This window comes from Oncorhynchus mykiss, chromosome 4 (assembly GCF_013265735.2).
Source record: "Oncorhynchus mykiss isolate Arlee chromosome 4, USDA_OmykA_1.1, whole genome shotgun sequence".
Taxonomy (NCBI): domain Eukaryota; kingdom Metazoa; phylum Chordata; class Actinopteri; order Salmoniformes; family Salmonidae; genus Oncorhynchus; species Oncorhynchus mykiss.
The window spans coordinates 16377640-16404844 of NC_048568.1; the positions used below are offsets into that span (position 1 = coordinate 16377640).

Sequence of the window (27205 nt, forward strand, 5' to 3'; positions counted from 1 at the left end):
GCTATAGAACAAAGAGTGCTACATTGATACATTGAAGTCAATGGGGAAGACCAGTAGACTCAGTCAAGGTGGAGAAAGCCATGTGAAATCATAAATCACACCACGTCTGTTGTCTCAGTCAGTATGGGCCTCCTCTGACTGGGTGAACCAACTAGCCAAACAGACTGCACCGTGATGGTCATGTCGGAGGGAATAACGATGGCTTTCTCAATGAATAATTCAAAAAGCTGATGGGTTTGCTGCTGTGTGTGTTCAGTAAGGGATTGAGGTGTGTTCTCTTCTTCACACACACTGCAGTAAACCCAGGGTGGCTCAGTATGGCTCAACCTCAGGAGGCTGAAGAAATTTGTCTTGTCACCCAACACCCTGACAAACTTTTACAGATACATAATCGAGAGCATCCTGTCGGGCTGTATCACCGCCTGGTACAGAAACTGCACCGCCCGCATCCGCAGGTCTCTCCAGAGGGTGGTGCGGTCTGCCCAACGCATCACCGGGGGCAAACTACCTGCCGTCCAGGACACCTACACCATTCGATGTCACAGGAAGGCTGAAGAAGAAAAATAATAATCCAGGACATTAACCACTCGAGCCACAGCCTGTTCACCCCACTATCATCCAGATGGCGTGGTCAGTACAGGTGCATCAAAGCTGGGACTGAGAGACTGAAAAACAGCTTCTATCTTAAGGCCATCAGACTGTTAAATAGCCATCACTAGCCGGCTTCCACAACCCTGCACCTTAGAGGGTGCTGCCCTATATACATAGACTTGGAGTCACTGGCCACTTTAATCATGTTTAAATAATGTTCACATACTGCTTTACTCATCTCATATGTTTATAAATTATTCTATTCTACTGTATTTTAGTCAATGCCACTCCGACATTGCTCAATATAATATTTATATATTTCTTAATTCCATCATTTTACTTTTAGATTTGTTTGTATTGTTGTGAATCGTTGTTAGATACCACTGCCGTTTATAGATACCACCGCACTGTTAGATACCACTGCCGTTTATAGATACCACCGCACTGTTAGATACTACTGCCGTTTATAGATACCACCGCACTGTTAGATACTACTGCACTGTTGGAGCTAGGAACACAAGTGTTTCGCTACACCCGCAATAACCTCTGCTAAATATGTGTATCTGACCAATACAATTGATTTGATTTATAGGCAAGGATGGAAAAATCCTTCTGCTGCGACAATTCCTCATGTTAGCTCTCTACACAGACACCAGCCGCTTGCATTTTGCTGAAACACGGCCTAGAGGTATTCTGGGGGTAATTTTCCACCCGACCAATTACCCTGATCCCACAGCTTTTGATATCTTTCAGAGCTTTTCATGTATTCATCGGCAAATTTGTCAATACACGTGTTTAGTGGAGGTTAGTGGAGGTGCTCTCATTTGAATGCGACCTGCTTACTGAATGCTTTGAAGGTCTCTCAATTACCTGCTGTTATCCTAATGTATCCCGTTCAGTGGTCTGCAACTCATACTTCAACAGCAGAGGTCCGTCTAACAAAAGTGCCCATAAATACAAGGTCAGTTTATCCTTCAGCATAACGTTGGTCTTGACACGGTTTGGCCCACACTCTTATGCCTTACTGCCAAGCTGGAATTGGTGTGAGTCAGGAGTATGGCTTTCCATTATAGGATAGTCATTCGGCGTAAACATAGTGCAAAACAGGTAAATAAGAGAGCAGAGTGATACCAACCTGTGTGTCCATATTTATTGGTTGCTCATGTTTGATTAATTTACATAATTTAATTCAGCAAGTTGTTTTCAAGGACATTTAAACATTAAACACTCTTCCCAACACGTCTGCTTTGAATAATCTGTGATTTGACGAGACCTCTAATTTGAGTTTCTCTCTTATCTGTCCCTACATGTACACTACCGTTCAAAAGTTTGGGGTCACTTAGAAATGTCCTCGTTTTTGAAAGAAAAGCAAATTTATTTTGGCCTGTGCACTATTCAGATCAGTAGTGTACAGTATAGTGTACAGTATATACAATCAAATTGACATGGAAACATGAAACCAAAGGATTAACTCGAAGCAATAACATGCATTCATTTCATGAACAATTATTAACTGTCATAAGAAGTCGTTACTGTACCTTGAAGCCATGGATGAAGTAAAGCATTACACAATAAAGACGTTGTTTTGTCAAAGGGGGGCTTTGGTTGAAATGGCAAGTCTGCATACATGAAAACAGTCGGAAGAATATTACAGATGCTTAACATGTTCACTTCTCAAACGTGTGTTCCAGCCTCAAAAAAGCTGCTGCTGTTGTTGCACCATCATCCTGTATTGTAGGATGATCTGAATAGTGCACAGGCCAAACGAGTCATGGATGCCTTCAAATACTGACGAACATCACATAAAAACATGAAATACTTTAAACCTGGGTGAAACACACAGACAGCAGCATCCGATCAATGAGGCTTCGGACAACAATACCATTGTTCAGCTATCGGGTTATTGCAACGCCTCTCACACATCGCTACCTGATGGTCACTACAGACAGACTGGGTGACACTGACAAGCTGTAACGGCGCCCTCCCTTAACCAAAGAAACCAAAGAGGTTCCTGGGTCTGCAGCAGCTGAGAGCATAAGTTCCTCGGTTATCGAGCTGGAGATGATATTGCCTGGACCGTGTGATCACTGGGTATTAGGACTGTCGATCTGTCTGGCCTAGTTCTGGGCAGCCAGGCAGCCACGCCAGAGTGAATCCATGTTAGTGGCATAGCAGGAAGGCAGCACTGTGTCAGGGCTCAGAGGCTCCAGAGCTGAACACTGCCTCGAGGTTCACCGCCATGCAGGGAGAAACAAAGGAGCTAGCAACGGAAGATCACACAGTGGCATAAACTGACTGTACCCCTGCAGACATCACAAAAGCTTGATATCATATGTATACATTATACTGTATCTTAACTTCCAGCATCCTAAAATAAGATATGAGGTATTCTAATAATAATAATATCTATATATTTTAAATAGTGTATCTAAATTGATTTTCAAGTAGGTGTGTGCAGTAGTGGGCAACATCTCCTATGGAAACAGATCGTTTCAAGATAATCCTTGAACAGGAACACATTTTTGGAATCACATGACACAGTGACAACACTGTTACCTCTTCTGAGCTGAACCAATAGCTGATACTAAATCATTTCAAAATATGAGACATTTGTCATGTTTTCATGGTTACTGGCAGTTAACCCACTGATCTCCGGTAGGCCGTCATTGTAAATAAGAATATGTTCTTAACTGACTTGCCTAGTTAAATAAAGGTTAAATGTAAAATAAAAAATAAATAAATAAAAACGTTATTAGAACAAATCCCGAGCTGCACTTGCCGGTTTGGAAATGTTAAATACTGTACCAAAAGCCCCCAGCTTTCAATCCCCTTTAAGCGTGATTTCCCATCAACCTCCTGTGGTACCACTTTTATCACAAAATATTTCACGAGAAGCACATACAGAATATTAACAGCAGTCTTTGCATGTTTTCCTGTCACAATGACTCCCCCATCCTCCTAGTGTTTAGATCGGAAGTGTATTTACAGTTTTGAATTGGCACTTGACAATAACATTTGGACCTCCGCCATTAGCTTCTCTTCCCTTTTTGTTTTTAGAAATATCTCTCAAAATGCCGGCGTTGTTCGTCTTTATGATGCCAGAAGAGGTTCTCCTCATGCTCCGATCTCTTCCCTCGCATCGTTACGTCTCTGTGTTCTTTTTTTGTTGTTGGAGGGAGCATGGGGATTGTCTCCCCTCTGTCTTTCTGTCTGAGGGCGATGTTTCCTGGTCTGCTTGTGTTGTCACGCTGTACGTTAGTCCAGCGAGAGCAGCGGCTGCATGTTCTCCTCCTCGCTCTTCACTTTTTCTGGCCGTTTAAGCACTCCGGGCTCCACCACCGACTGGGACCTGTGGATATGAATAAAAGATGACTGGCATCAGAGAGGCCTGTGTTCATTGAAGCACTATCACTGAGGACTTCTCACCTAGTACAAGGGAGTGGGATGAAAAGGTGCGCTTGCACCAGAGAACCCTTGCATCCTGCAGAGCAGGTAGCACACAAAGGAATCGCACAAGGTCATAGACGATTGGTTTCATAAATGCATCCCAAAATCCCCCCAGCATGAATTGTTTAAGGAGGCCTCGGGTCGCGTGCAATACCCCAAAAACACAAAAACGTACACACACGTGCAAACGAAACATTAAAAATTCTCTTCCCCTAGAAATGTTGTTGTCTTGTATAGTACATGAGCCCGAAAAGGTCATTTAATCACAAAATGTCACCCTCAGACACTGCTCTAACCTATTTCTGATGTATTTCTCCAATAGAAACCTAAGCTGCTTTTGGGGGAACGGGAGCGACCATTCGTCATGCAGACGTCTGGTACACGTTGGTCTCCTGTGTCTGCCGTGACGGATAAACATTCATATGACTGATGAGGATTACTAAGAAAACAACCAGTGCTTCAACAACCAATCACCTGTGGCAACAAAAAAAAACTCCCACAAACAAAAAAAAAGAGATGATTGTACAGTATTTACACAGGGGCTCAAATGGCCTTTGGAATAGTAACTAGTAGGATCCTGTCAGCCTCAGTGAGCTTAACATTTACAAGTTCATAAAGCTACTGCTGCTACCAGGGACCTATGTAATCACTGCAGCAGTGAACAGTGAATTAAAACAGATCTGCCTCGGAGTCAGCCCACCACTCACACAGACACATCACAGTCATACAGTTCAGTATGGCTGTGTCATTATGGGGTGGCCATGATACAGCGGCTCATCATTCAGAGCATATGGTTCTCCAACAGTGACTCATAACCAATTTTGACATTTTTTTTAATCAATTAATGGATAAGGCAAATGTTGGCTTGACCTTTGTGGAGCGTATAAATCGCAGCGTAAAGTGGGGAGCTGAAAGTCACTGACTAAAATAAGTCACTTCAGATCATATGGCTGCAGGTAATTTACAGCATTACGTTCGCCATATATCAGGCCCCTCGCCAAGATGCTATGATACACCAATCAAATGCTTCTGTCACAGATACAGGCCAGATCAGGGTAAAAGAGGGCTTAGATAACAATAGGAATAAATACATTATTAAATGCTTTTATGTCCTTCATGAATCAATGAAAATCCCATACAGTACCTTATCTCTCATTGCTTCGACTGCTGCGTCAGTGTATTGTCTTGGTAAGCAGAAATGTCATTCACAGTACATTTCACTGATAAAAATCTGCTGAACCAAAACATTTTTTTTACTAAGGATACTGTGCTGTGCATGGGGGAAGTACAAGTTCAGTCAGAGGGTTGTGTGGGGCAGCAGGATTGGAACTGAGCTTATTGCCGAAGGTAAAACTCCATCACTTCTGTTCATGCTCCAAAAGGTAGCTGGCGCACTCCATTGAGTGCAGATCAGAGCATCATATTCATCTATTTTGCCTAATGCTCATTTCATGAGCCAGTAAGTGGAGAGAGACAGCCCTGAAGAAACTCACCGAGACAAGGGACTGTCACTAAAGCAAACTAATGTCACCATGCCTAATTTATTATTTCTATAAAACGTACAAAACTATCCGCTATGGAGGATTTCAGAAACTAGACCACTAAATTAAACACTGAGATCGATTTCTCGGAAAAGGTTTCGCATTTTGAATAGTGAATACATATTATAATATCCAAGTATACCATTTCCTATGATTATGTCTAGGAGCTACCCCACTGAATAATGTTGGTGAGAGGCCTTCAGTACACAACACACAAAACAGAATCTTTTTTGTGCTCTGTGCTCCCGTGTCAATCATGTGTTTTCCATGTATTTTATAGGTCTACGAATCTCTATTTACGTCCAATATCTGCCCTATTTCTGTGGTTATTACATGAGCCATATACAGTTGAAGTCGGAGGTTTACATACACCTTAGGCAAATACATTTCACCTCAGTTTTTCACAATACCTGACATTTAATCCCAGTAAAAAATCCCTGTCTTAGGTCAGTTAGGATCACCACTTAATTTTAAGAATGTGAAATGTCAGAATAATAGTAGAGATAATTATTTATTTCAGCTTTTATTTCTTTCATCACGTTCCCAGTGGGTCAGAAGTTTACATACACTCAATTAGTATTTGGTAGCATTGCCTTTAAATTGTTTAACTTGGGTCAAACATTTCGGGTAGCCTTCCACAAGCTTCCCACAATAAGTTGGGTGAATTTTGGCCCATTCCTCCTGGCAGAGCTGGTGGAACTGAGTCAGGTTTGTGGGACTCCTTGCTCGCACACGCTTTTTCAGTTCTGCCCACAAATTTTCTATAGGTATGAGGTCAGGGCTTTGTGATGGCCACTCCAATACCTTGACTTTGTTGTCCTTAAGCCATTTTGCCACAACTTTGGAAGTATGCTTGGGGTCATTGTCCATTTGGAAGACCCATTTGCGACCAAGCTTTAACCTCCTGACTGATGTCTTGATATGTTGCTTCAATATATCCACATAATTTGCCTTCCTCATGATGCCATTTATTTTGTGAAGTGCACCAGTTCCTCCTGCAGCAAAGCACCCCCACAACATGATGCTGCCATCCTTGTGCTTCATGGTCGGGATGGTGTTCTTCGGCTTGCAAGCCTACCCTTTTTTCCTCCAAACATAACGATAGTCATTATGGCCAAACAGTTCTATTTTTGTTTCATCAGACCAGAGGACATTTTTACAAAAAGTATGATCTTTGTCCCCATGTGCAGTTACAAAGCGTAGTCTGGCTTTTTTATGACGGTTTTGGAGCAGTGGCTTCTTCCATGCTGAGCAGCCTTTCAAGTTATGTCGATATAGGACTCGTTTTACTGTGGATATAGATACTTGTGTACTTGTTTCCTCCAGCATCTTCACAAGGTCCTTTGCTGTTGTTCTGGGATTGATTTGCACTTTTCACACCAAAGTACGTTCATCTCTAGGAGACAGAACGTGTCTCCCTCCTGAGCAGTATGACGACTGCATGGTCCCATGGCGTTTATACTTGCATACTATTTTTTGTACAGATGAACGTGGTATTTTCAGGCATTTGGAAATTGCTCCCAAGGATGAACCAGACTTGTGGAGATCTACAATTGTTTTTCCGAGGTCTTGGCTGATTTCTTTTGATTTTCCCATGATGTCAAGCAAAGAGGCACTGAGTTTGATGGTAGGCCTTGAAATACATCCACAGGTACACCTCCAATTGACTCAAATGATGTCAATTAGCCTATCAGAAGCTTCTAAAGCCATGATATAATTTTCTGGAACTTTCCATGCTGTTTAAAGACACAGTCATCTTAGTATATGTTAACTTCTGACCCACGGGAACTGTGATACAGTGAAATAATCTGTCTGTAAACAATTGTTGGACAAATTACTTGTGTCATGCACAAAGTAGATGTCCTAACCGACTTGCCAAAACTTTAGTTTGTTAACAAGAAATTTGTGGAGTGGTTGAAAAACAAGTTTTAATGACTCCAACCTAAGTGTATGCAAACTTCCGACTTCAACTGTACTTTATGATATACCTGGAAGAAAATGCATCAGCTATGACATATCTGACAGAGTAACTTGTCCATTTCTTAGAAGACACCTCTACTTTTATCTCGTATGAAGACATCACATTGACACACGTGAATAACATGAGTCTAGACGGACCTCTTCATGGTTTTAGGAGACATGTCTTTCTCAAGGTCTTTGACAGACAGGGTGTAGGACTCGGGGCAGTACTCAGTCTCCTCGTCATAGGCGTGGTCCAGAAGGGTGCGGGCCCAGGTGCCCATGTCGTAGGGGGGCATCATCCCACCCAGTTCAGAGGGCAGGATCTCAGGGTGCATGAGCTGGTGAAGGCTGTTCAAGTTGTTCCCATGCATGAAGATCTGCAGAGGGATGGACAAAACAACAACACAACATTGACACCGATAGATAAATGAGCATATACAATCTAACAGCATGCAAAAGTCTACAGTATGTTAGAGAGTATAGGTTCACCATTGTGAAAAGCTGACCTGAACACTGTTTATATGAGCACTGCTCTTCAGAAGGCTACCATAAATGATGTTGAACAATACATTCATTGGTTATACTGTACAGCAACACAGTTGACCCGGTGGTCTCTGTCGAAAATATTTTTCATTATGTTCCCTCAACAACAAACTCTCCTCCTACCCGTTTTCTCGTCTTGTCCTTCAGAAAGGGGCGTATGACGGTGTACAGGGCGTGGATGTACCACGGCTGGTTCACAAAATGGATTCCTCCGAACCTGGCAGGGAAGCTGTCCTGTGGGCAACAAAGAGCACAAATACACTCACTATTCTGCCTGTTGGTATGGTTACTAACTTAATCCTATTTTGCTTTGTTAATTTTATTCTATTCAAATTACAGTATGTCAGAGGAGAGTATGTTTTAATGAGAGTGGAGTTAAACATTGTTATGTAGAATGTAAATTGAACATCATTAAGTGATTTTTCCATTCCCTTTTCCATCATCTTGATGGGTTTTCATGTTGGGTTTATGTTAATGTTGCTCATCGAAAATCACCCAGTCCGTTTATTTTACTAGCTACTGTACACTGAATTAACATTGAATTGTTCAGTGCTGTTGTCTTCTGGGCAATGTTGCATTGCCATGCAGGTTGGAGACTGGCAGCCAGGGAATTTCTCATAGGTTGGACACTATTCTCATAATGGTCTAATCTCTATGTCATAATTTGGACACAGGGAGTATGCTGAGATTGTATCCTGATATAACAGGGTTGGCTGGCGAGCACCAGAACTGGATCCCTGGGGAAACATTTATGTAAATGAGTAATCTGATGATTTATGGGACTGTCTGTGAGGTGGACACAGGAGGAACACCCAGAGTGCACCATGTAACCTAGTGACACAGCCTGGGGGAAACTCAATAGTCTCACATAACATTTAACGAGTTGGTAATGCCTCAGTTTCATATGTAAGTGTGGTTTCCATCTGTTCTGAAGACTTTACTGAGGTTTAAGACCGGTGTAATGGTGACCTGTATCATTCGAATTAGCTAATGATGGTGTCGCTAGCTTACTGCAGCTCTCCCTCTTAAATCTGTCCGTTATTCATAGATATTCATCAGGCTCGACATTTAAGATCACAGACATGACTGTCATTATGGAGTTTTTCCCTCCCACCCTGTTAATTCTTCATTAACGCAAGCCGTGCTGTACCTTTCTACCGAGCAAGAACGTACACCTCCACTGACTAAGCATGGCAATCAACTCATATCACAATACAGATACAGGGGATACTAATTCTTTCTATCACACTTTCAGACAACAAGTTGAAGTGCCAGAGGGTGTTCTTGCCGTGGGAGATAGCTCTTGCCTCTTGGCTATGCAGATGGATTTTTAGAACGTTTGCAGATAAGCAGATGGCTGTTCTTTTTTAAAAACAGGACAGTAATGGCTTCATGTGCACATGTAGTCCTGGAAACCCGAACAGAAGGATCCTTACACCTTAATCCTTTTACACACAGGTACTGTGATCACAGGGACACGGGTGTTAAGAGTCTATTGTTTGTTCAGGATACTCGTCATCACCTTCAGTGGGGCTAGCATGTGTCTGAGAGAGAAAAGAGTCATGTACTTTGATGGCAAAGATGACAGAACTGAGCTTTAAGGCCGCTTTCCGTCTCAGAAATGGACAGCCTCTGTCGCCATGGTGATGCTGAACAGCTGGGTTAGCGTCCCTTGGCCTGGCTGCAAGGACACTGGGCGGTCCAGAGTCTGGCACCAGCGGAGCCGCTCACAGTTTTCTGGCACAAGATCTGACACCAACGAACAGAGACAGCTGACAGTGGACAGGAAGAGGGCAGAGGTCCGAGTCGCCTCACCCGGCCAAATCTCCCAGGCTGCCACAGCATGTATGTTCCTGAGAGCAGCATCAGCCTGCCTAATATTTGTCCCTCTTGCTTTGTGATCCATCCGACAGCTTTGACTTGGATGCATTATACATGAAACACAAATCAGAATACATGATGGACGCTCTGTCTTCCTCCTCTGGTTGTTGGTAGTGGAAGTGGATTGATCTGTACCCCTAGTGTGATGTCGATAAAGTGAGGAAGGGGGAAGAATAGAAACCACCTCTGCTATCATGTATTTATTTATTCAAACTACAAGATACTTCTGCTGCTGCTTAATTTGGGGAGGACAACCTCCAAAAATGTGAGAGCATGAAGCTCAACTGTGATCATCTGTTCATGTTCCATGCTGTTGGTCTCAGACGTTTGGATGTCATCTGCTTTTTTCAGCTGATCCGTTTCAAGTGACATTAGCCACCTAAGATGGATGTCCGCATACCTGGGAATCTTTTTTTTTCACCTTTATTTAACCAGGTAGGCTAGTGGAGAACAAGTTCTCATCTGAAACTGCGACCTGGCCAAGATAAAGCAAAGCAGTTTGACACATACAACAACACAGTTACACATGGAATAAACAAACATACAGTCAAAAATACAGTAGAAAAATCTATATACAGCATGTGCAAATGAGGTAGGAAAAGAAAGGTAAGGCAATAAATAGGTTGTGGGGGTGAAGTAATTACAATATAGCAATTAAACACTGGAATGGTAGGATGTACAGAAGACGAATGTGCAAGTAGAGATACTGGGGTGCAAAGGAGCAAGATAAATAAATAAATACAGTATGGGGATGAGGTAGATTGGATGGGCTAATTACAGATGAGCTATGTACAGGTGCAGTGATCTGTGAGCTGCTCTGACAGCTGGTGCTTAACTTCTTTGGGACTGGGGGGCAGTATTGAGTAGCTTGGATGAATAAGGTGCCCAGAGTAAACTACCTGCTACTCAGGCCCAGTTGCTAATATATCCATAGTATTAGTATATTTGGATAGAAAACACTCTAAAGTTTCTAAAACTGTTTGAATGATGTATGTGAGTATAACAGAACTCATATGGCAGGCAAAAACCTGAGAAAAAATCCAACCAGGAAGTGGGAAATCTGAGGTTTGTAGTTTTTCAAGTCATTGCCTATCGAATATACAGTGTCTATGGGGTCATATTGCACTTCCTAAGGCTTCCACTAGATGTCCACAGTCTTTAGAACGTTGTTTGATGCTTCTACTGTGAAGAAGGGGGAATGAGAGCTGATTGAGTCAGGGGTCTGGCAGTGTGCCATGAGCTGATCACACGCGCTCACGTTAGAGTTAGCTGCATTCCATTGCATTTCTACAGACAGAGGAATTTTCCGGTTGAAACATTATTGAAGATTTTTTATAAAAACATCCTAAAGATTGATTCTATACTTTGTTTGACATGTTTCTACGAACTGTAATATGACTTTTCGTCTGAACTTTCGCCTGGACTTGCCCGCGCCTCGTGAGTTTGGATTGTGTACTAAACAAAAAGGAGGTATTTGGACATAAATAATAGAATTTATCGAACAAAACAAACATTTATTGTCGAACTGGGATTCCTGGGAGTGCATTCTGATGAAGATCATCAAAGGTAAGTGAATATTTATAATGCAATTTCTGACCTCTGTTGACTCCACAACATGGCGGTATCTGTTTGGCTTGTTTTGATGTCTGAGCGCTGTACTCAGATTATTGCATGGTGTACTTTTTCCGTAAAGTTTTTTTGAAATCTGACACAGCGGTTGCATTAAGGAGAAGTGGATCTAAAATTCCATGCATAACAGTTGTATCTTTTATCAATGTTTCTGTAAATTGATGTGGCTCTCTGCAAAATCACCGGATGTTTTGGAACTACTGAACATAACGAGCCAATGTAAACTGTGATTTTTGGATATAAATATGAACTTTATCAAACAAAACATACATGTATTGTGTAACATGAAATCCTATGAGTGTCATCTGATGAAGATCATCAAAGGTTAGTGATTCATTTTATCTCTATTTCTGTTTTTTGTGACTCCTCTCTTTGGCTGGAAAAATGGCTGTGTTTTTCTGTTGTTTTGAATTTCGCGCCCTGTAATTTCACTGGCTGTTGGCGAGGCATATCCCAGAGAGGTTAAAGCTAGGGAGGGAGGTAAGAGTCTCCAGCTTCAGAGATTTTTGCAGTTCGTTCCAGTCATTGGCAGCAGAGAATTGGAAAGAGAGGCGGCCAAAGGAGGAATTGGCTTTGAGGGTGACCAGTGAGATATACCTGCTGGAGTGCGTGCTACGGGTGGGTGCTGCTATCGTGACCAGTGAGCTGAGATAAGGAGGGACTTTGCCTATCAGAGACTTGTAGATGACCTGGACCTGGCGACGAGTATGAAGCGATGGCCAGCCAATGAGAGCGTACAGGTCACAGTGGTGGGTAATATATGGGGCTTTGGTGACAAAATGGATGGCACTGTGATAAACTGCATCCAATTTGTTGAGTAGAGTGTTGGAGGCTATTTTATAGATGACATCGCCAAAGTCGAAAATCGGTAGGACGGTCAGTTTTACGAGTGTATGTTTGGCTGCATGATTGAAGGATGCTTTGTTGCGAAATAGGAAGTTGATTCTAGATTTAATTTTGGATTGGAGATGCTTAATGTGAGTCTGGAAGGAGAGTTTACTGTCTTGCCAGACACCTAGTTATTTGTAATTGTCCACATATTCTAGGTCAGAACAGTCCAGAGTAGTGATGCTGGACGGGCGGGCAGGTGCGGGCAGTGATCGGTTGAAGAGCATGCACTTAGTTCTTCTTGCATTTAAGAGCAGTTGGAGGCCACGGAATAAGAGTTGTATGGCATTGAAACTCGTCTGGAGGTTAGTTAACACAGTGTCCAAGGAAGGGCCAGAGGTATACAGAATGGTGTAGTCTGCGTAGAGGTGAATCAGAGAATCACCAGCAGTGAGAGCGACATCATTGATGTATACAGAGAAGAGAGTCGGCCCGAGACTTTAACCCTGTGGCACCCCATAGAGACTGCAAGAGGTCCGGACAACAGGCCCTCCGATTTGACAACCTGAACTCTATCAGAGAAGTAGTTGGTGAACCAGGCGAGGCAATCATTTGAAAAACCAAGGCTGTTGAGTCTGCCAATAACAATGTGGTGATTGACCGAGTCGAAAGCCTTGGCCAGGTCGATGAATACGGCTGCTGTCATGCCCTGACCATAGAAAGCCCTCGGTTCTCTATGGTGTTTAGGTCAGAGCGTGACAAGGGGGATGTTCTAGTCATTGATTTTCTATGTGGCTGGGTTGTATGGTTCCCAAATAGAGGCAGCTGGTAATCGTTGCCTCTAATTGGGGATTATATTTAGGAAGCCCTTTCTCCCACCTGCTTTGTGGGATATCGTTTTGTGTAGGTGCATGTAGCACTACGTTACTTCACGGGCGTTGGTTGTTTATTGTTTTGTTTAAAGTTTCACTAAATAAAATATGTGGAACTCTAATCACGCGGCACCTTGGTCCGTTTCTCATAACAACTGTGACAGCTGCACAGCAATGTCTCTTATCGATGGCGGTTATGATATCGTTTAGGACCTTGAGTGTGGCTGAGGTGCACCCATCACCAGCTCTGAAACCAGATTGCATAGCGGAAAAGGTACGGTGGGATTCGAAGTGGTCGGTAATTTGTTTGTTGACTTGGCTTTCGAAGACCTTAGAAAGGTAGGGTAGGATAGATATAGGTCTGTAGCAATCTAATTGGCATAATAAAAAAACATCCCCTAAACATCCATCAGTTTAAGCTAGAGATATCTGCATTGGATGCGTCTCAATCCACCACATCTGCCGACGTCGCACTTCCGCATCTGCGGTGAAAGGTGACAGAGCTAGAGAGGTGTTTGTCAGACTATGAGACATCCCGAAAATCGGTCTTCTCACAAGATTGTCTGTAGCATCCTAACAGTTTGGCCTACAAAACTATTATGGCCCCTCGAAAAAGATGAGACTCTCCCAAACACGATGGTATTCTCCGTTTTGCTCTATGACCACCACAAGCTTCTGGAGAATTGGCTGAAGTCGGTACAGGCAATCTGCCAACTTCTGTCTGTAGCATCCAAACAGTTTGGGCTGCAAACTAATATGACCCCTCTGTGGAAAGGTGAGACTCTCACAAACATGTACAGTACCAGTCGAAAGTTCGGACACACCTACTCATTCAAGGGTTTTTCTTTATTTTTACTATTTTCTACATTGTAGAATAATAGTGAAGACATCAAAACTACGAAATAACACATATGGAATCAAGTAGTAACCAAAAAAGTGTTAAACAAATCAAAATAAACAAAACAAAATATATATTACACCTGAGATTCTTCAAAGTAGACACCCTTTGCCTTGATGACAGCTTTGCATACTCTTGGCATTCTCTCAACCAGCTTCATAAAGTAGTCACCAGGAATTAATTTCAATTAACAGGTGTGCCTTTTTAAAAGTTTCAATTGAGGAATTTATTTTCTTCCTTAATGAGCCAATCAGTTGTGTTGTGACAAGGTATACGGAAAATGTCAAGAACTCTGAAAGTTTCTTCAAAAACCATCAAGGGCAATGATGAAACTGGCTTTCATGAGGACTACCACAGAAAGGATAAGTTCTTTACCAGCCTCAGAAATTGTTTTCCATGAAAACATACACGAATTGGGTTGCAAAATGAATAGGAAATATAGTCAAGACGTTGACAAGGTTAGAAATAATTACTTTTAATTGAAATAATAATTGTGTCTTTGCTTTCTTCAAATAATCCTCCATTTGCAGCAATTACAGCCTTGTAGACCTTTGGCATTCTAGTTGTCAATTTGTTGAGGTAATCTGAAGAGATTTCGCCCCATGCTTCCTGAAGCACCTCCCACAAGCTGGATTGACTTGATGGGCACTTCTTACGTACCATACGGTCAAGCTGCTCCCACAACAGCTCAATAGTGTTGAGATCTAGTGACTGTGCTGGCCACTCCATTATAGACAGCATACCAGCTGACTGCTTCTTCCCTAAATAGTTCTTGCCTAGTTTGGAGCTGTGCTTTGGGTCATTGTCCTGTTGTAGGAGGAAATTGGCTCCAATTAAATTAAGCGCCGTCCACAGGGTATGGCATAGCATTGCAAAATGGAGTGATAGCCTTCCTTCTTCAAGATCCCTTTTACCCTGTACAAATCTCCCACTTCACCACCACCAAAGCAACCCCCGACCATCACATCGCCTTCACCATGCTTGACAGATGGCATCAAGCACTCCTCCAGCATCTTTTAATTTCTTCTGCAGATTGTTCTTCTTTATGATTCGAACACGTCAAACTTAGATTTGTCTGTTACACTTATTACACTTATTTCCAATCTTCCTATGTCCACTGTCTGTGTTATTTTGCCCATCTTAATCTTTTCTTTATATTGGCCAGTCTGAGATATGGCTTTTTCTTTGCAACTCTGCCAAGAAGGCCAGCATCCCGGAGTCACCTCTTCATTGTTGACGTTGAGACTGTTTTTTTGCGGGTACTACAGTGCCTTGCGAAAGTATTCGGCCCCCTTGAACTTTGCGACCTTTTGCCACATTTCAGGCTTCAAACATAAAGATATAAAACTGTATTTTTTTGTGAAGAATCAACAACAAGTGGGACACAATCATGAAATGGAACGACATTTATTGGATATTTCAAACTTTTTTAACAAATCAAAAACTGAAAAATTGGGCGTGCAAAATTATTCAGCCCCTTTACTTTCAGTGCAGCAAACTCTCTCCAGAAGTTCAGTGAGGATCTCTGAATGACCCAATGTTGACCTAAATGACTAATGATGATAAAATACAATCCACCTGTGTGTAATCAAGTCTCCGTATAAATGCACCTGCACTGTGATAGTCTCAGAGGTCCGTTAAAAGCGCAGAGAGCATCATGAAGAACAAGGAACACACCAGGCAGGTCCGAGATACTGTTGTGAAGAAGTTTAAAGCCGGATTTGGATACAAAAAGATTTCCCAAGTTTTAAACATTCCAAGGAGCACTGTGCAAGCGATAATATTGAAATGGAAGGAGTATCAGACCACTGCAAATCTACCAAGACCTGGCCGTCCCTCTAAACTTTCAGCTCATACAAGGAGAATACTGATCAGAGATGCAGCCAAGAGGCCCATGATCACTCTGGATGAACTGCAGAGATCTACAGCTGAGGTGGGGAGACTCTGTCCATAGGACAACAATCAGTCGTATATTGCACAAATCTGGCCTTTATGGAAGAGTGGCAAGAAGAAAGCCATTTCTTAAAGATATCCATAAAAAGTGTTGTTTAAAGTTTGCCACAAGCCACCTGGGAGACACACCAAACATGTGGAAGAAGGTGCTCTGGTCAGATGAAACCAAAATTGAACTTTTTGGCAACAATGCAAAACGTTATGTTTGACGTAAAAGCAACACAGCTGAACACACCATCCCCACTGTCAAACATGGTGGTGGCAGCATCATGGTTTGGGCCTGCTTTTCTTCAGCAGGGACAGGGAAGATGGTTAAAATTGATGGGAAGATGGATGGAGCCAAATACAGGACCATTCTGGAAGAAAACCTGATGGAGCCTGCAAAGGACCTGAGACTGGGACGGAGATTTGTCTTCCAACAAGACAATGATCCAAAACATAAAGCAAAATCTACAATGGAATGGTTCAAAAATAAACATATCCAGGTGTTAGAATGGCCAAGTCAAAGTCCAGACCTGAATCCAATTGAGAATCTGTGGAAAGAACTGAAAACTGCTGTTCACAAATGCTCTCCATCCAACCTCACTGAGCTCGAGCTGTTTTGCAAGGAGGAATGGGAAAAAATGTCAGTCTCTCGATGTGCAAAACTGATAGAGACATACCCCAAGCGACTTACAGCTGTAATCGCAGCAAAAGGTGGCGCTACAAAGTATTAACTTAAGGGGGCTGAATAATTTTGCACGCCCAATTTTTCAGTTTTTGATTTGTTAAAAAAGTTTGAAATATCCAATAAATGTCGTTCCACTTCATGATTGTGTCCCACTTGTTGTTGATTCTTCACAAAAAATACAGTTTTATATCTTTATGTTTGAAGCCTGAAATGTGGCAAAAGGTCGCAAAGTTCAAGGGGGCCGAATACTTTCGCAAGGCACTGTATTTATTGAAGCTGCCAGTTGAGGACTTGTGAGGCGTCTGTTTCTCAAACTAGACACTCTAATGTACGTGTCCTCTTGCTCAGTTGAGCAACTCCTCTTTCTATCCTGGTTAGAGCCAGTTTGCGCTGTTCTGTGAAGGGAGTAGTATACAGCATTGTACAAGATCTTTGGTTTCTAGACAATTTCTTGCATGGAATAGCCTTCATTTCTCAGAACAAGAATAGACTGACGAGTCTCAGAAGAAAGGTCTTTGTTTCTGAACATTTTGAGCCTGTAATTGAACCCACAAATACTGATGCTCCAGATACTCAACTATTCCAAAGAAGGCCAGTTTTATTGCTTTTTTAAACAACAGTTTTCAGCTGTGCTAACATAATTGCAAAAGTGTTTTCTAATGATCAATTAGCCTTTTAAAACTTGAATTAGCTAACACAACATGCTATTGGAACACAGGAGTGATGGTTGCTGATATTGGGCCTCTGTACGCCTATGTAGATATTACATTTTAAAAAACCAATAGTCATTTACAACTTTAACCATATCTACACTGTATTTCTGATCAATTTGGTGTTATTTTAATGGACAGAAACAAGAACATTTCTATGTGACCCCAAACTTTTGAACGGTAGTGTATATTTAACACTTCTTTGGTTACTACATGATTCCATATGTGTTATTTCATATCTGTTGTTCCATGTAGTGAATCTGTTATTCAATGCGATTGTATGGGCTAATTGCAGTAAGGTCCAAAATATTTTTTTTATCAAATACATTTTTTTTAAAAATTTTTTATACTTCAAGGGGTCTTAAAATTCTTAATCAAATAGCTAAATGATCCTTGGTATGACTTTCTTAAAACAATTCATTATTGATTAGTAGAAACATCTTCCCCTGGTTCAGACAGGGCTTAGACTCCTATAGGTTAAAACTTGAATCTGATGAGCTAAAAAGGCAGATGACATCCAAACATCATCTGAGGCCAGCAGTGAGGAACATGAACAGATGGATATTGGCGTACATGGGCCATTTTGCATGGCTCCAAAGCTCTTTTATCACAAGATCATTTAAATTGATTTATTAGCTTATTAGCTTATGTTTGGACATATTAGTTAATAGACACATGTCATTGCTTTGATCTCTTGGTGGCTGTGATGTCACAGCTTAGCCTCCTGATGTCCTTTTGTTGGATATCTAGAATTTTCCTGATGTTACATCGCAGATTTTCCCAAGCAACTAAAGCTAGAGACTAGAGCTGAGGTTCAAGGGGAGTCCATCTAACCAGGCATCGATTGTTGATGGGACATTCCCTTGCATTGCAAAGAGCCATTTATGGCAATAGAAGCCTATAAAGCCAAGCTGTCAAACTCATCAGTGAACACTGACGAACACATACTGGCAACATCCCAGAATGAGGAGCTTACAAACTGTGTTGTTCCACAAGGAGTCAACGGTATACACTGATGACATGTTATTTGTCTACCAAAACATGCTGATAATCCGATTACAACAGTGACTATCATTTGATCTTGGCAGAGCCCCACCTGTTTTGAGCCCCCCCAAAAAACAAGATTTACATGCTAAAAACGCCACTGATAGCCTATAATATGTAAGTAAATATTATTTGAATTTTCAATCTGGGCTTCTTCCACTAGTGTCGATGTTGAACATTATGGCATGCGGCTCTCATGTCTCCCCGTTCTTTTTTTAGAAGCTGATGAGCCCATCTTTTCCTGGCTTGACGAGCTCTCTAAATTCTGCTCTGCTCCTGTCAGGAGTCATTGATAAAGGATGAGTGAACTCATCCTGCGGTGAAAATGAAAAAATAATACGTACATATAGCAGAGCCCTTTTTAAAAAGGAAACGTAGCCTGAAGTGAAGATGCTACTTTGTTATCTCTTCACTGGAATCAGGCCTCTTCGTGTGCACTAGTTTAAAAGCAGATTACAGTAAGCAGCAGCATTATCCTCTGGGAAGGCTTTTGATTGAGAGCCACATTAAGTACATTTAAAATGACAACACCATTGCACATTCTCTGTTTTCTTTGAAGAGATACACCCTGGAATTAACACATTCAGCCGTGGTAATTAGAGAGGAGAAAGGAGAGACAGAAGAGAGACACAGTCAAAAACGATAGGTCACGTCAATAACAGGAGACACTTTATCTTCACAAGCCAGATACGGCCTGCTTTACTTAGCAGTGCGAGTGAGTGGTGAAGCTCCACTCATTGGATCGTCCAATCCTGTTGCAGACCAGACCAGCACAGTTCTGCTGCAGGAGAAACAACAACACAACTCCAGAGTGAATCGGAATCTGAGGCAAGCAGACTAAGAATTTGTTTTCCTCTGCCTTGGTCCCAGGTATGTCTGCTGCTGTTTCCTCAGCCAGCCGAGAGTCTCCTGGATGGGGCTGTGGGATAGGAGCCAGTGGAGCTGAACATCCAGATGGGAGATTCACAGTCAGACAGCCAGATGGAGGGAGTACTTTGTTTGGACTTGTTACAAGTGTGTAATGCACTGTTGATCACAGCATTGAATAATCCCTGACCTCTCATGAGGAAAGGTTCTCTTCTTCTGAATCACACTAAATGTGTTAACGGAGCAAATCTGTGAATATTATACAGACTTCTTGCCCTCGATAAAAGTCCAGACTTGACTGAGGGAGGGTAAAATCCATTTTTCACAGATTTTGGGGATACTTTGACTGTGGGGATAAACACATTGGAAAAGGCTCTAGTTCATGACTGGATTCATACGACATAAATACAATAGAGCAAGATCCCCACGTTATCGACAAGCTTGGAGAACCATGTCGAGCGGTGTACTGCTTTCAACTCATCCATCCTGTGGGTGGGCCTAATAAAACATGCAATCGATGGGATACAGTACATCAGAGCTCAATGAGGTATTCATAGAATGGCATTAGGATCCGGTCAGTGTTCTTCTTTCTGCTGGCCTTTTCACCACTTCAGTAGAAAAGGACGGACACTTTGTGTTAACCCCTTCAAAGCTCAGTGGGTATTTTATCGATCTGTAATGACATTACTGCCCATGGATGAATCAAACCTTCATAGCTCCCATCCAAACAATACAGAAACACTGAGTTGGCTAAAGGATACTGACCAATACAAAAACGTGTCTTCTTTCTTTTTCTGGGTGGATTGTAAGAAACCTTTGTCTAGGAAAAGGTTTTTCTCCCTGCAGTACTACCTACACATAATGTGCACACTAGCTACAGTATGTAGAAGAGAGACTCTGACTGGTACAGCTAAGAGATATGCAGTCCGAGGGATATGGATGTTAGATAACAAGGGGAGAAGACACATACAGAGATAACATATTGTTATAAATCGAACAAGTCTCAAGGGCATTCAAAGATCAGGCAAAGCCCAAGTTAAATCCCAGCAACAACAAACCAAAAACTCGAATAAACCGTGTGGTCAAAATAGTCCATCAAATTATCCAGCACTTTCATTCTCAAGCATAAAGCCATAAAACCTATTTATACTACATCACTTCACAAAAGTACTTTGCTAATCCCAAGCCTCAGACAGAACAGCATATAATGTAGGGCCTCAATGCACAAAACAGCCTTGTCTGCTGCTACTGAAACAAGTCTATTAGCCATATGCAGGAAAAAAACCACATTTGTGAAATTCATCTTTCTACGTATTAGAAAGAAATGTCAGTGCGGTATGAATACTTTATAGAGTGTTAATAAACTGAGCTCTGAAGAAAGCTCCAAGCATGAACCTCTCGCAGTTCCAATTATTTCACTGACAATGTCCTACTATCATTATTAAAAGTAATGAGAATTTGGCCACATTAAATCTTGTTGCACAAGAGCTTTTGAAAAATGTGTTGCCCTCACGTATAATTAAAACTGATGGATTGAGCCTGGCTAAATGGTTATAAGCTGTCACCTTTTAAGATGTGAATTAGCACCATTGCACCATGTTACATAATTATGGAGAAACAGGCCAAATCGACAGAGGGACTGACTACAGCCCTACATCTGCAGAATTAGGTTAAAGGCTCAGTGCAGTCAAAAACTTGATTTCCCTGTGTGTTATATATATTTGCACACTATGCGGTTTGAATAATACTGTGAAATTGTGAAAATGATGATGTCATTTTAGTGTAAGAGCTGTTTGAAAAGAATGCCTGAAATGACAACCTGTTTTGGTGGGATTGAGTTTTGGCCTAACGTGACATCACCAGGTGGTAAATTAGTTAATTGACCAACCAGAAAGACGGTTCCAATCCTCTCTGCCAATAACAGCTAGTTTTTCATTTTCCCCTCCACACTCCCAGACAGAAATTGCTATTTGCTAAAAAGCTATTTTTTTTCCTTCTTTTTAACCATTTTAATTGAACTCAATCACACTAAGTTACTTAATTGTTACCCAGATATGATTTGATATTGAGATATATAAAAATAAAAAAACAGCTGCATTGAACCTTTAATGTAAACAGGTTGAAAAATAGATTATCCCCCACTCTGTCTAAAACCCACAGAAACAATGTACACATCATCACCCACACCGAGGGAGAATGGCAGAAGTGTTTTTCTCTCATCTAGCAGCACAACCCATCTGGAGAGTACATAGCATGGCGGATGGATAGGTTGCCACGGAAACTCAGTGTGGGGTGGGATGGGGAGGACTGGTCTGTTGTGATTGGCTGCTGAACACAAGTTATTTCTCTAGACTGATAGGGACAAAAGGCATCGGTAAGACAGAGAGAGAGGGAGCAAAAGGAAACATCAGAGGCTCTGAGATAACAAAGTATAGCTTGGGGAAACCAAGGCCAGCATGATGTGTTCTACTCATTCCAAGCATTTTTTTTTCTTGGAATTGATTTGCCAAGAATATCTGCGCTCTGAACAAGTATTCATTTCTTTCGCCTCTTTTGCCAATACGCAATGAAATCTCTACTGGAGTTTGTGCTCTCTGTATTAGCCATTCCAACAACAATAGATGTGACTGTCAGTTTCGGGAATAAGGAACTCAATTACCACACAGTTGAAATATCCTTATGGGCTATCTTCACATTTTCTTTGAATTTCCATTTTTCTGTTCAGCCTCAGAATATTCCAAAGTCTCTGTAAAAAAAACTGCCAGCAGAGTGTTGTTATTGTTGCCAGTAGTAATGTTAAACGGTTTTCATTGTTGTCAGTAGTATTGAAATTCTTCATGGTATTCTGAACACACCACCCAAGTGCAATAACAAATGTACTGGCAGGAAATGATAAACAACCTGAACCAAGATCCTGAAGATCACACATGTACGCACACACGCAGGCAAATACACACACATAGCAACACACACACACACACACACACACACACACACACACACACACACTGGTGGGCAGCGAACAGTGAGCTGCACCTGGTACAAGTACCAATGATATGTAAGATGGATAGATCATCAGCTACTACATGTCCTTCACAACATAATATAAAAAAAAAACATCTTGACATGTCTTGGTATTTTCAAAAATCAATAACCATACAGGCAACGAGTGTTAACCTCAGCTGAGGGTGAAACCCTTATGTTGAAAGTGCTTCTGCCCTTAATGACAGGCATAGTGACACATGAGGTGTGCTGGCACACACATGAGACCCTTAATGTCATTACAAAACCCACCAGGGGGCCGCAACACCCAGAGATAGTCGCAGTGCTCAGTGTCAAGTGGGCTCACAGATAGGATGTCACCACTATTGATTACAATAAGAGAAGCTTTTCTCTCTGGCGTTAGCATTATGAGGAGAGGGGTCACATGGTGTCTGAGGTGGAAAATCCATAGTGGTATACCATACCATGTAATAATATCCTATATACCTTATGAAGTACCTACTATTGTAGAGCTGATGAACATATATGAATGACTGTAGATAAAGTATAAACTCGATCGAATGGAAACAGATTCAGTTGGGGCTTTTCAGTCTCCGACTGAGGAAAATGTGGCTGATTCCATTAGTTATACAATGTTTCTGTGTGTTTTCTTTTGTTTCCCATTCAAGTGTGTTCCCACATGATTTGGTAGCGGGCACATTGGGAGACTGAGATACTAATAGCAGTGATCAATTATTCACAGTCTATTCTGTGTCTGGAGAAGCAACGGAATGTGCAACGGCCTCGTCATGGTCCTCCGTTGATATTCAGTCAACAAACCTCTCTGATGGTAACTGCCTATGCTCTACATGGTACATTATACACAGCTGCACGGTTAGCCTATCTAAACTTGTCATACACTGGAATTTGAATAATGGGTTACAAGAGGAATTGGCTGACATTCACAAGGACGTTCAGAAAAAATGTCTGTATGCATGTTGTTATTAGGCTATAGGCTTAGGCTACACATCATATTTATATTTTAGTTGGCCAGCTACCAAAGATGCACTTGGCCAGAGATATTGTATGTTTTTATCTTCCATTAGAAGTGATTGAACAGGGTCAAAGGAATGCTGTCTCTATCACAGGCCTACACTGCCGGCAATCAAAATATGAATATCATTATTTACTTCTTATGGAAGTCTTTGATTGTAATGTCGTTTCTGAGAGTACAGAAGAGTGATTATCGAGTGAAAGTGCTTTTACATTTAAACAGTTTGTCACATAACCAAGAGATTGATAAGATAGTTGATCCGAAACAGTTTCTCATGAAGATTTCGAGATGTTTTCGACCTTCTCCAGTAGGTATGCAGGACCATGTGTGGTAAGCGGGTTGAAATAGAGCCTGTCTCTAATGCTCAACGCATATAAACTTGCAACAGTAGTGCTATACTTCCGTAAGAACAACGGAGATCTGCACTTAAAAAATGCAGCACCTGACAAGTGTCTGCTGTATTCAAAATCCCAGGAGGACAAGATCCCTGTGGCAGGCTTGACTAAGATGATTAAATGTAGCAAACCCCATGTGAATTAGGAGTGATCTGGGTAATCTCAGTAAATGGGAGACAAGTGTCAAAAGTAGCTAAGAACTTCATCTGAGTGATGTGGAGCCCAGCAATGAGAAAGGTTCGAGAAATGTTGAGACTTACCTGTAGACCTTCTATGGCCAGTCTCAGCATACTCGGTGTTAGTTTGGAGGCTTGCTTGAATGTGAAGTTGCTCCAGTCGATGATCAGGACAAATCCATTCACCTGTAGCTCTGGGTCTTCTATCATGGACTCCAGCGACAACAGGATAGCTCGAAGTATGTCCACAAATGTATACCTATAGATGTGAGAAAAAGCATTAGAGGAGTAGCCTAGATTACAAAAATAAGACAATGTAGTGATTAAGTGATTATTGTGTAATTATTACGTAATAACAAATGTACCAAATAATCTTAGTACTGTAATTCCAGTTAAAATGAAATGTAACCAGCATACCCTTGTTTGGCATTATATACAGAAAGTGACTCTCCCATTTTCATTCAGGAGAGTAATACAAAGAATCAGATTGGAGAGACAATTTGACTTGTGTGAGTGCTGTTATTGATTAAGTTAATGGCCATTCCTGATGGCATTTAGCTTGTTCATCACATCCTGCTATTGCATGAGGTCTGAAAAGGCTGTTTTAAATGACTCATGTAATTGTCATTGTGACTATGGAGATCACATGAGTGGGCCCCTAAAGTCAAATCTCTGCAATATAGTAATTTGACTGTATCTGATTTAGTCCTTAAATTCAACATTCACTAGTGGGGTGATGATATCATTTCTACTGGCCTGTGCAGCCTAAAGTTTTCTAATTTCCTGGCCTACATCCATGAAACTGACAGGGATTGCCTTTGGGTTCATAGTTCAGTTTGTGGGGATTATGTTTCGATTATGTTCATAAGACTAGGCTCTAACAAATCCAATAACACAGATTTGTGAAAAATAAATAGAGGGTCGACAGCAAGCAAACTGTCAAGTGGTGTTAGAGTAGTTCTGAAAAGACAGCTCCCTAATATCAGACGGACATTACCTGCTCTGGTCCCAGTTAGCAGCGAAGAGAATCAGTATTTTCCTGCCATATCTGTCCAAGTTGGTCAACACCCCCGGAAATCCGTCTTTGAGAGCTTGCTTGATGCCTGGATCGGTTGCTATTAGGTTTTTGAACATATCCAGATTTTGCTGACGATACTCAAAATACTGGGCCAAGAGGCGGAACGCCTCGAAATGGTTAAATTTCCGAGCTCGGAGAAAGCGTAGGATGAAAGCATCGTCTGTCCTAAGAAAGCCAATGTCTGGGCGCGTGATAATCATGTCCCTCACCTCCTGAATGTCCTGATGTGCAGTGTCGGGGTTCTCCTTTAACTCCACCTTGGCTTTCTCCAGTGTTTCTGGGGACAAACCGGATTGTAAGTGAGTCATCGTTCTTGCTTCAACGTCCACGGCCAATTTTGAATGGTAGGTAAAAATGTTACCGTAGATAGAGCCAAAAAGTCGCCAACAATGAATGCGTCACGTACAGGTCTATTGGACCTTCTCAACCAGGACCCTAAAATCAAAGCCTGACTTCAGATATCGTCCTGCTTCCCTGAGTATGATGGAAGGTGCTAGCAACATTGACTGTGTTCACTTTTTGGACAGCTCCATTTGGTTTCCACCTGTACCGTACATTTGACTTCTGTTTCCAAGTTTATTTTCATACGTCGACATTTGTAGCTCTCAATTCAGTCACAACACTGGCTGTGGCTGACTTCCCAAATAGGTCTAAATATGTTGCTGGCTATGTTGAAAGCCTAAGCACACAATTGCAAGACAGCCATTATCGTCCATCCCCACCCAAAATGCCATTAATACAATTACCATAAAAGCGTTACACTATCCAAGCGGGCAGGCAATGCGGCACCCTGCAGCAACTCTTGTCATAACTCTCCTTACCGAAAGCATTTAAATTCAAAATCAGAGAGATGCTGTCACCGACTGCTAGAAATTACAGTCGAAGAATCAAGGCGACATATTCCGTCGACATCCTCACTCCATCCAACCTGCAGTCTATTTCCATTCTGTGTGTTTGGTACCAAAATTGTTTGGATGTGGGACCAACTTCATGTCCCGTTGTTCTGAGCGCCGTGCTGCTCCGGTTCTGTGGTGGAGGCTTTACGTCAAGTGCTACTGTTGCCGTTTAGTTGCTGTTGAAAGTGACTAAAACCATCGCTCCGGTGATACAGTCAGTCTGACCGTCATCACATGGTGGAGGGGGGAGAATCACCCACTCTCCTCTCTCTATTCATCGCACCCAAACACCTGCTCACTGGCTGCTACCAGACCGCATATGGGCTCCTCACTCTGATTTTACATCCGAATTTATGCTGATTTCTACTCTATCCTCGTCTCAATCTGTCTCTCATAATTTTGTGTGGCGTGCATTATTCATTTTATTTCAGGCTGTTCTGGTGCTGTCGCTTATGAAATACATTTTTGAAACGACCGCCAACCTATGCAGTCCCATCATGTTGATGCCATTTAGCATTTGCATTGGGGGACCAAATCTGCATGAGGCTATACATTTTCATATGGCTATGGCCTACAATTAGAACGGAAAAATAAGTGTCCTTATGACTTATTGGTTAATTGTCTTTCTCTTTACATGTTCCCTCAACTAACGCGAATTCAACGTGAAATCAACGAAAAGTCGGGTGAAAAAAATATACAAAACTCTTACATTGATTACTTTTCCCCAGGTTGTTTCATTATTGTTACACTTCGCATCAAAATGCGTACAATGTTGCTACAAATAGACGACACAATTGGTTTGATAGATATATTTAACTGATTGCAGGAACATCCCGACATGGCCTTTGTTTCAATAAGGCAAATTCATTGTCTTGTGGTGCCCGCTGAACTGAATACACCAACCTGTCCGGTCCAACATTTGTTGCGTTTGTTGCTCTCTCCCCCTGGACAAAAAAAATGTATCACAAGATGTGCTACACGGTTGCCCACATTCTGCCAAGCTCTGAGAGCGAAAATCAACGGTGAACACTGATGAGGAAGACTTTGACATGCGCACAGTTGCACGCACGCACGCACGCACACACACACACACACACACAGGGACCCCGTGGCTTAGTTGACAGAGGTCCAATGTGATTGTTTTAGCTAACATCCGCTTCGTGGCTGCTGATTTGAGCCCTTACAATG

General features: G+C 41.8%; 1 protein-coding gene across 1 annotated transcript; it reads right to left on the reverse strand.

The window, feature by feature from the left end:
- Positions 1 to 1716: 1716 nt before the first annotated feature.
- Positions 1717 to 26971, reverse strand: clvs2 (clavesin 2). The gene is made up of 5 exons (XM_021600391.2): positions 25041 to 26971; positions 24128 to 24302; positions 8208 to 8318; positions 7698 to 7918; positions 1717 to 3940 (listed from the first exon to the last, which is right to left on the reverse strand). The coding sequence occupies exons 1-5, from the start codon at positions 25427 to 25429 to the stop codon at positions 3847 to 3849; spliced, it is 990 nt and encodes a 329-aa protein (XP_021456066.2). The 5' UTR covers positions 25430 to 26971; the 3' UTR covers positions 1717 to 3846.
- Between the last annotated feature and the right edge of the window lie 234 nt (positions 26972 to 27205).

Excerpts from the sequence above, each read along its gene's own strand:
- clvs2 (XM_021600391.2), bottom strand. The coding sequence starts at position 25,429 with ATGACTCACTTACAATCCGGTTTGTCCCCAGAAACACTGGAGAAAGCC. Across the intron at positions 24,303-25,040 it reads GCTAACTGGGACCAGAGCAG|GTATACATTTGTGGACATAC; the intron begins GTAATGTCCGTC and ends TCACATCTATAG. Across the intron at positions 3,941-7,697 it reads TCTCCTAAAACCATGAAGAG|GTCCCAGTCGGTGGTGGAGC; the intron begins GTCCGTCTAGAC and ends TCATATCCACAG.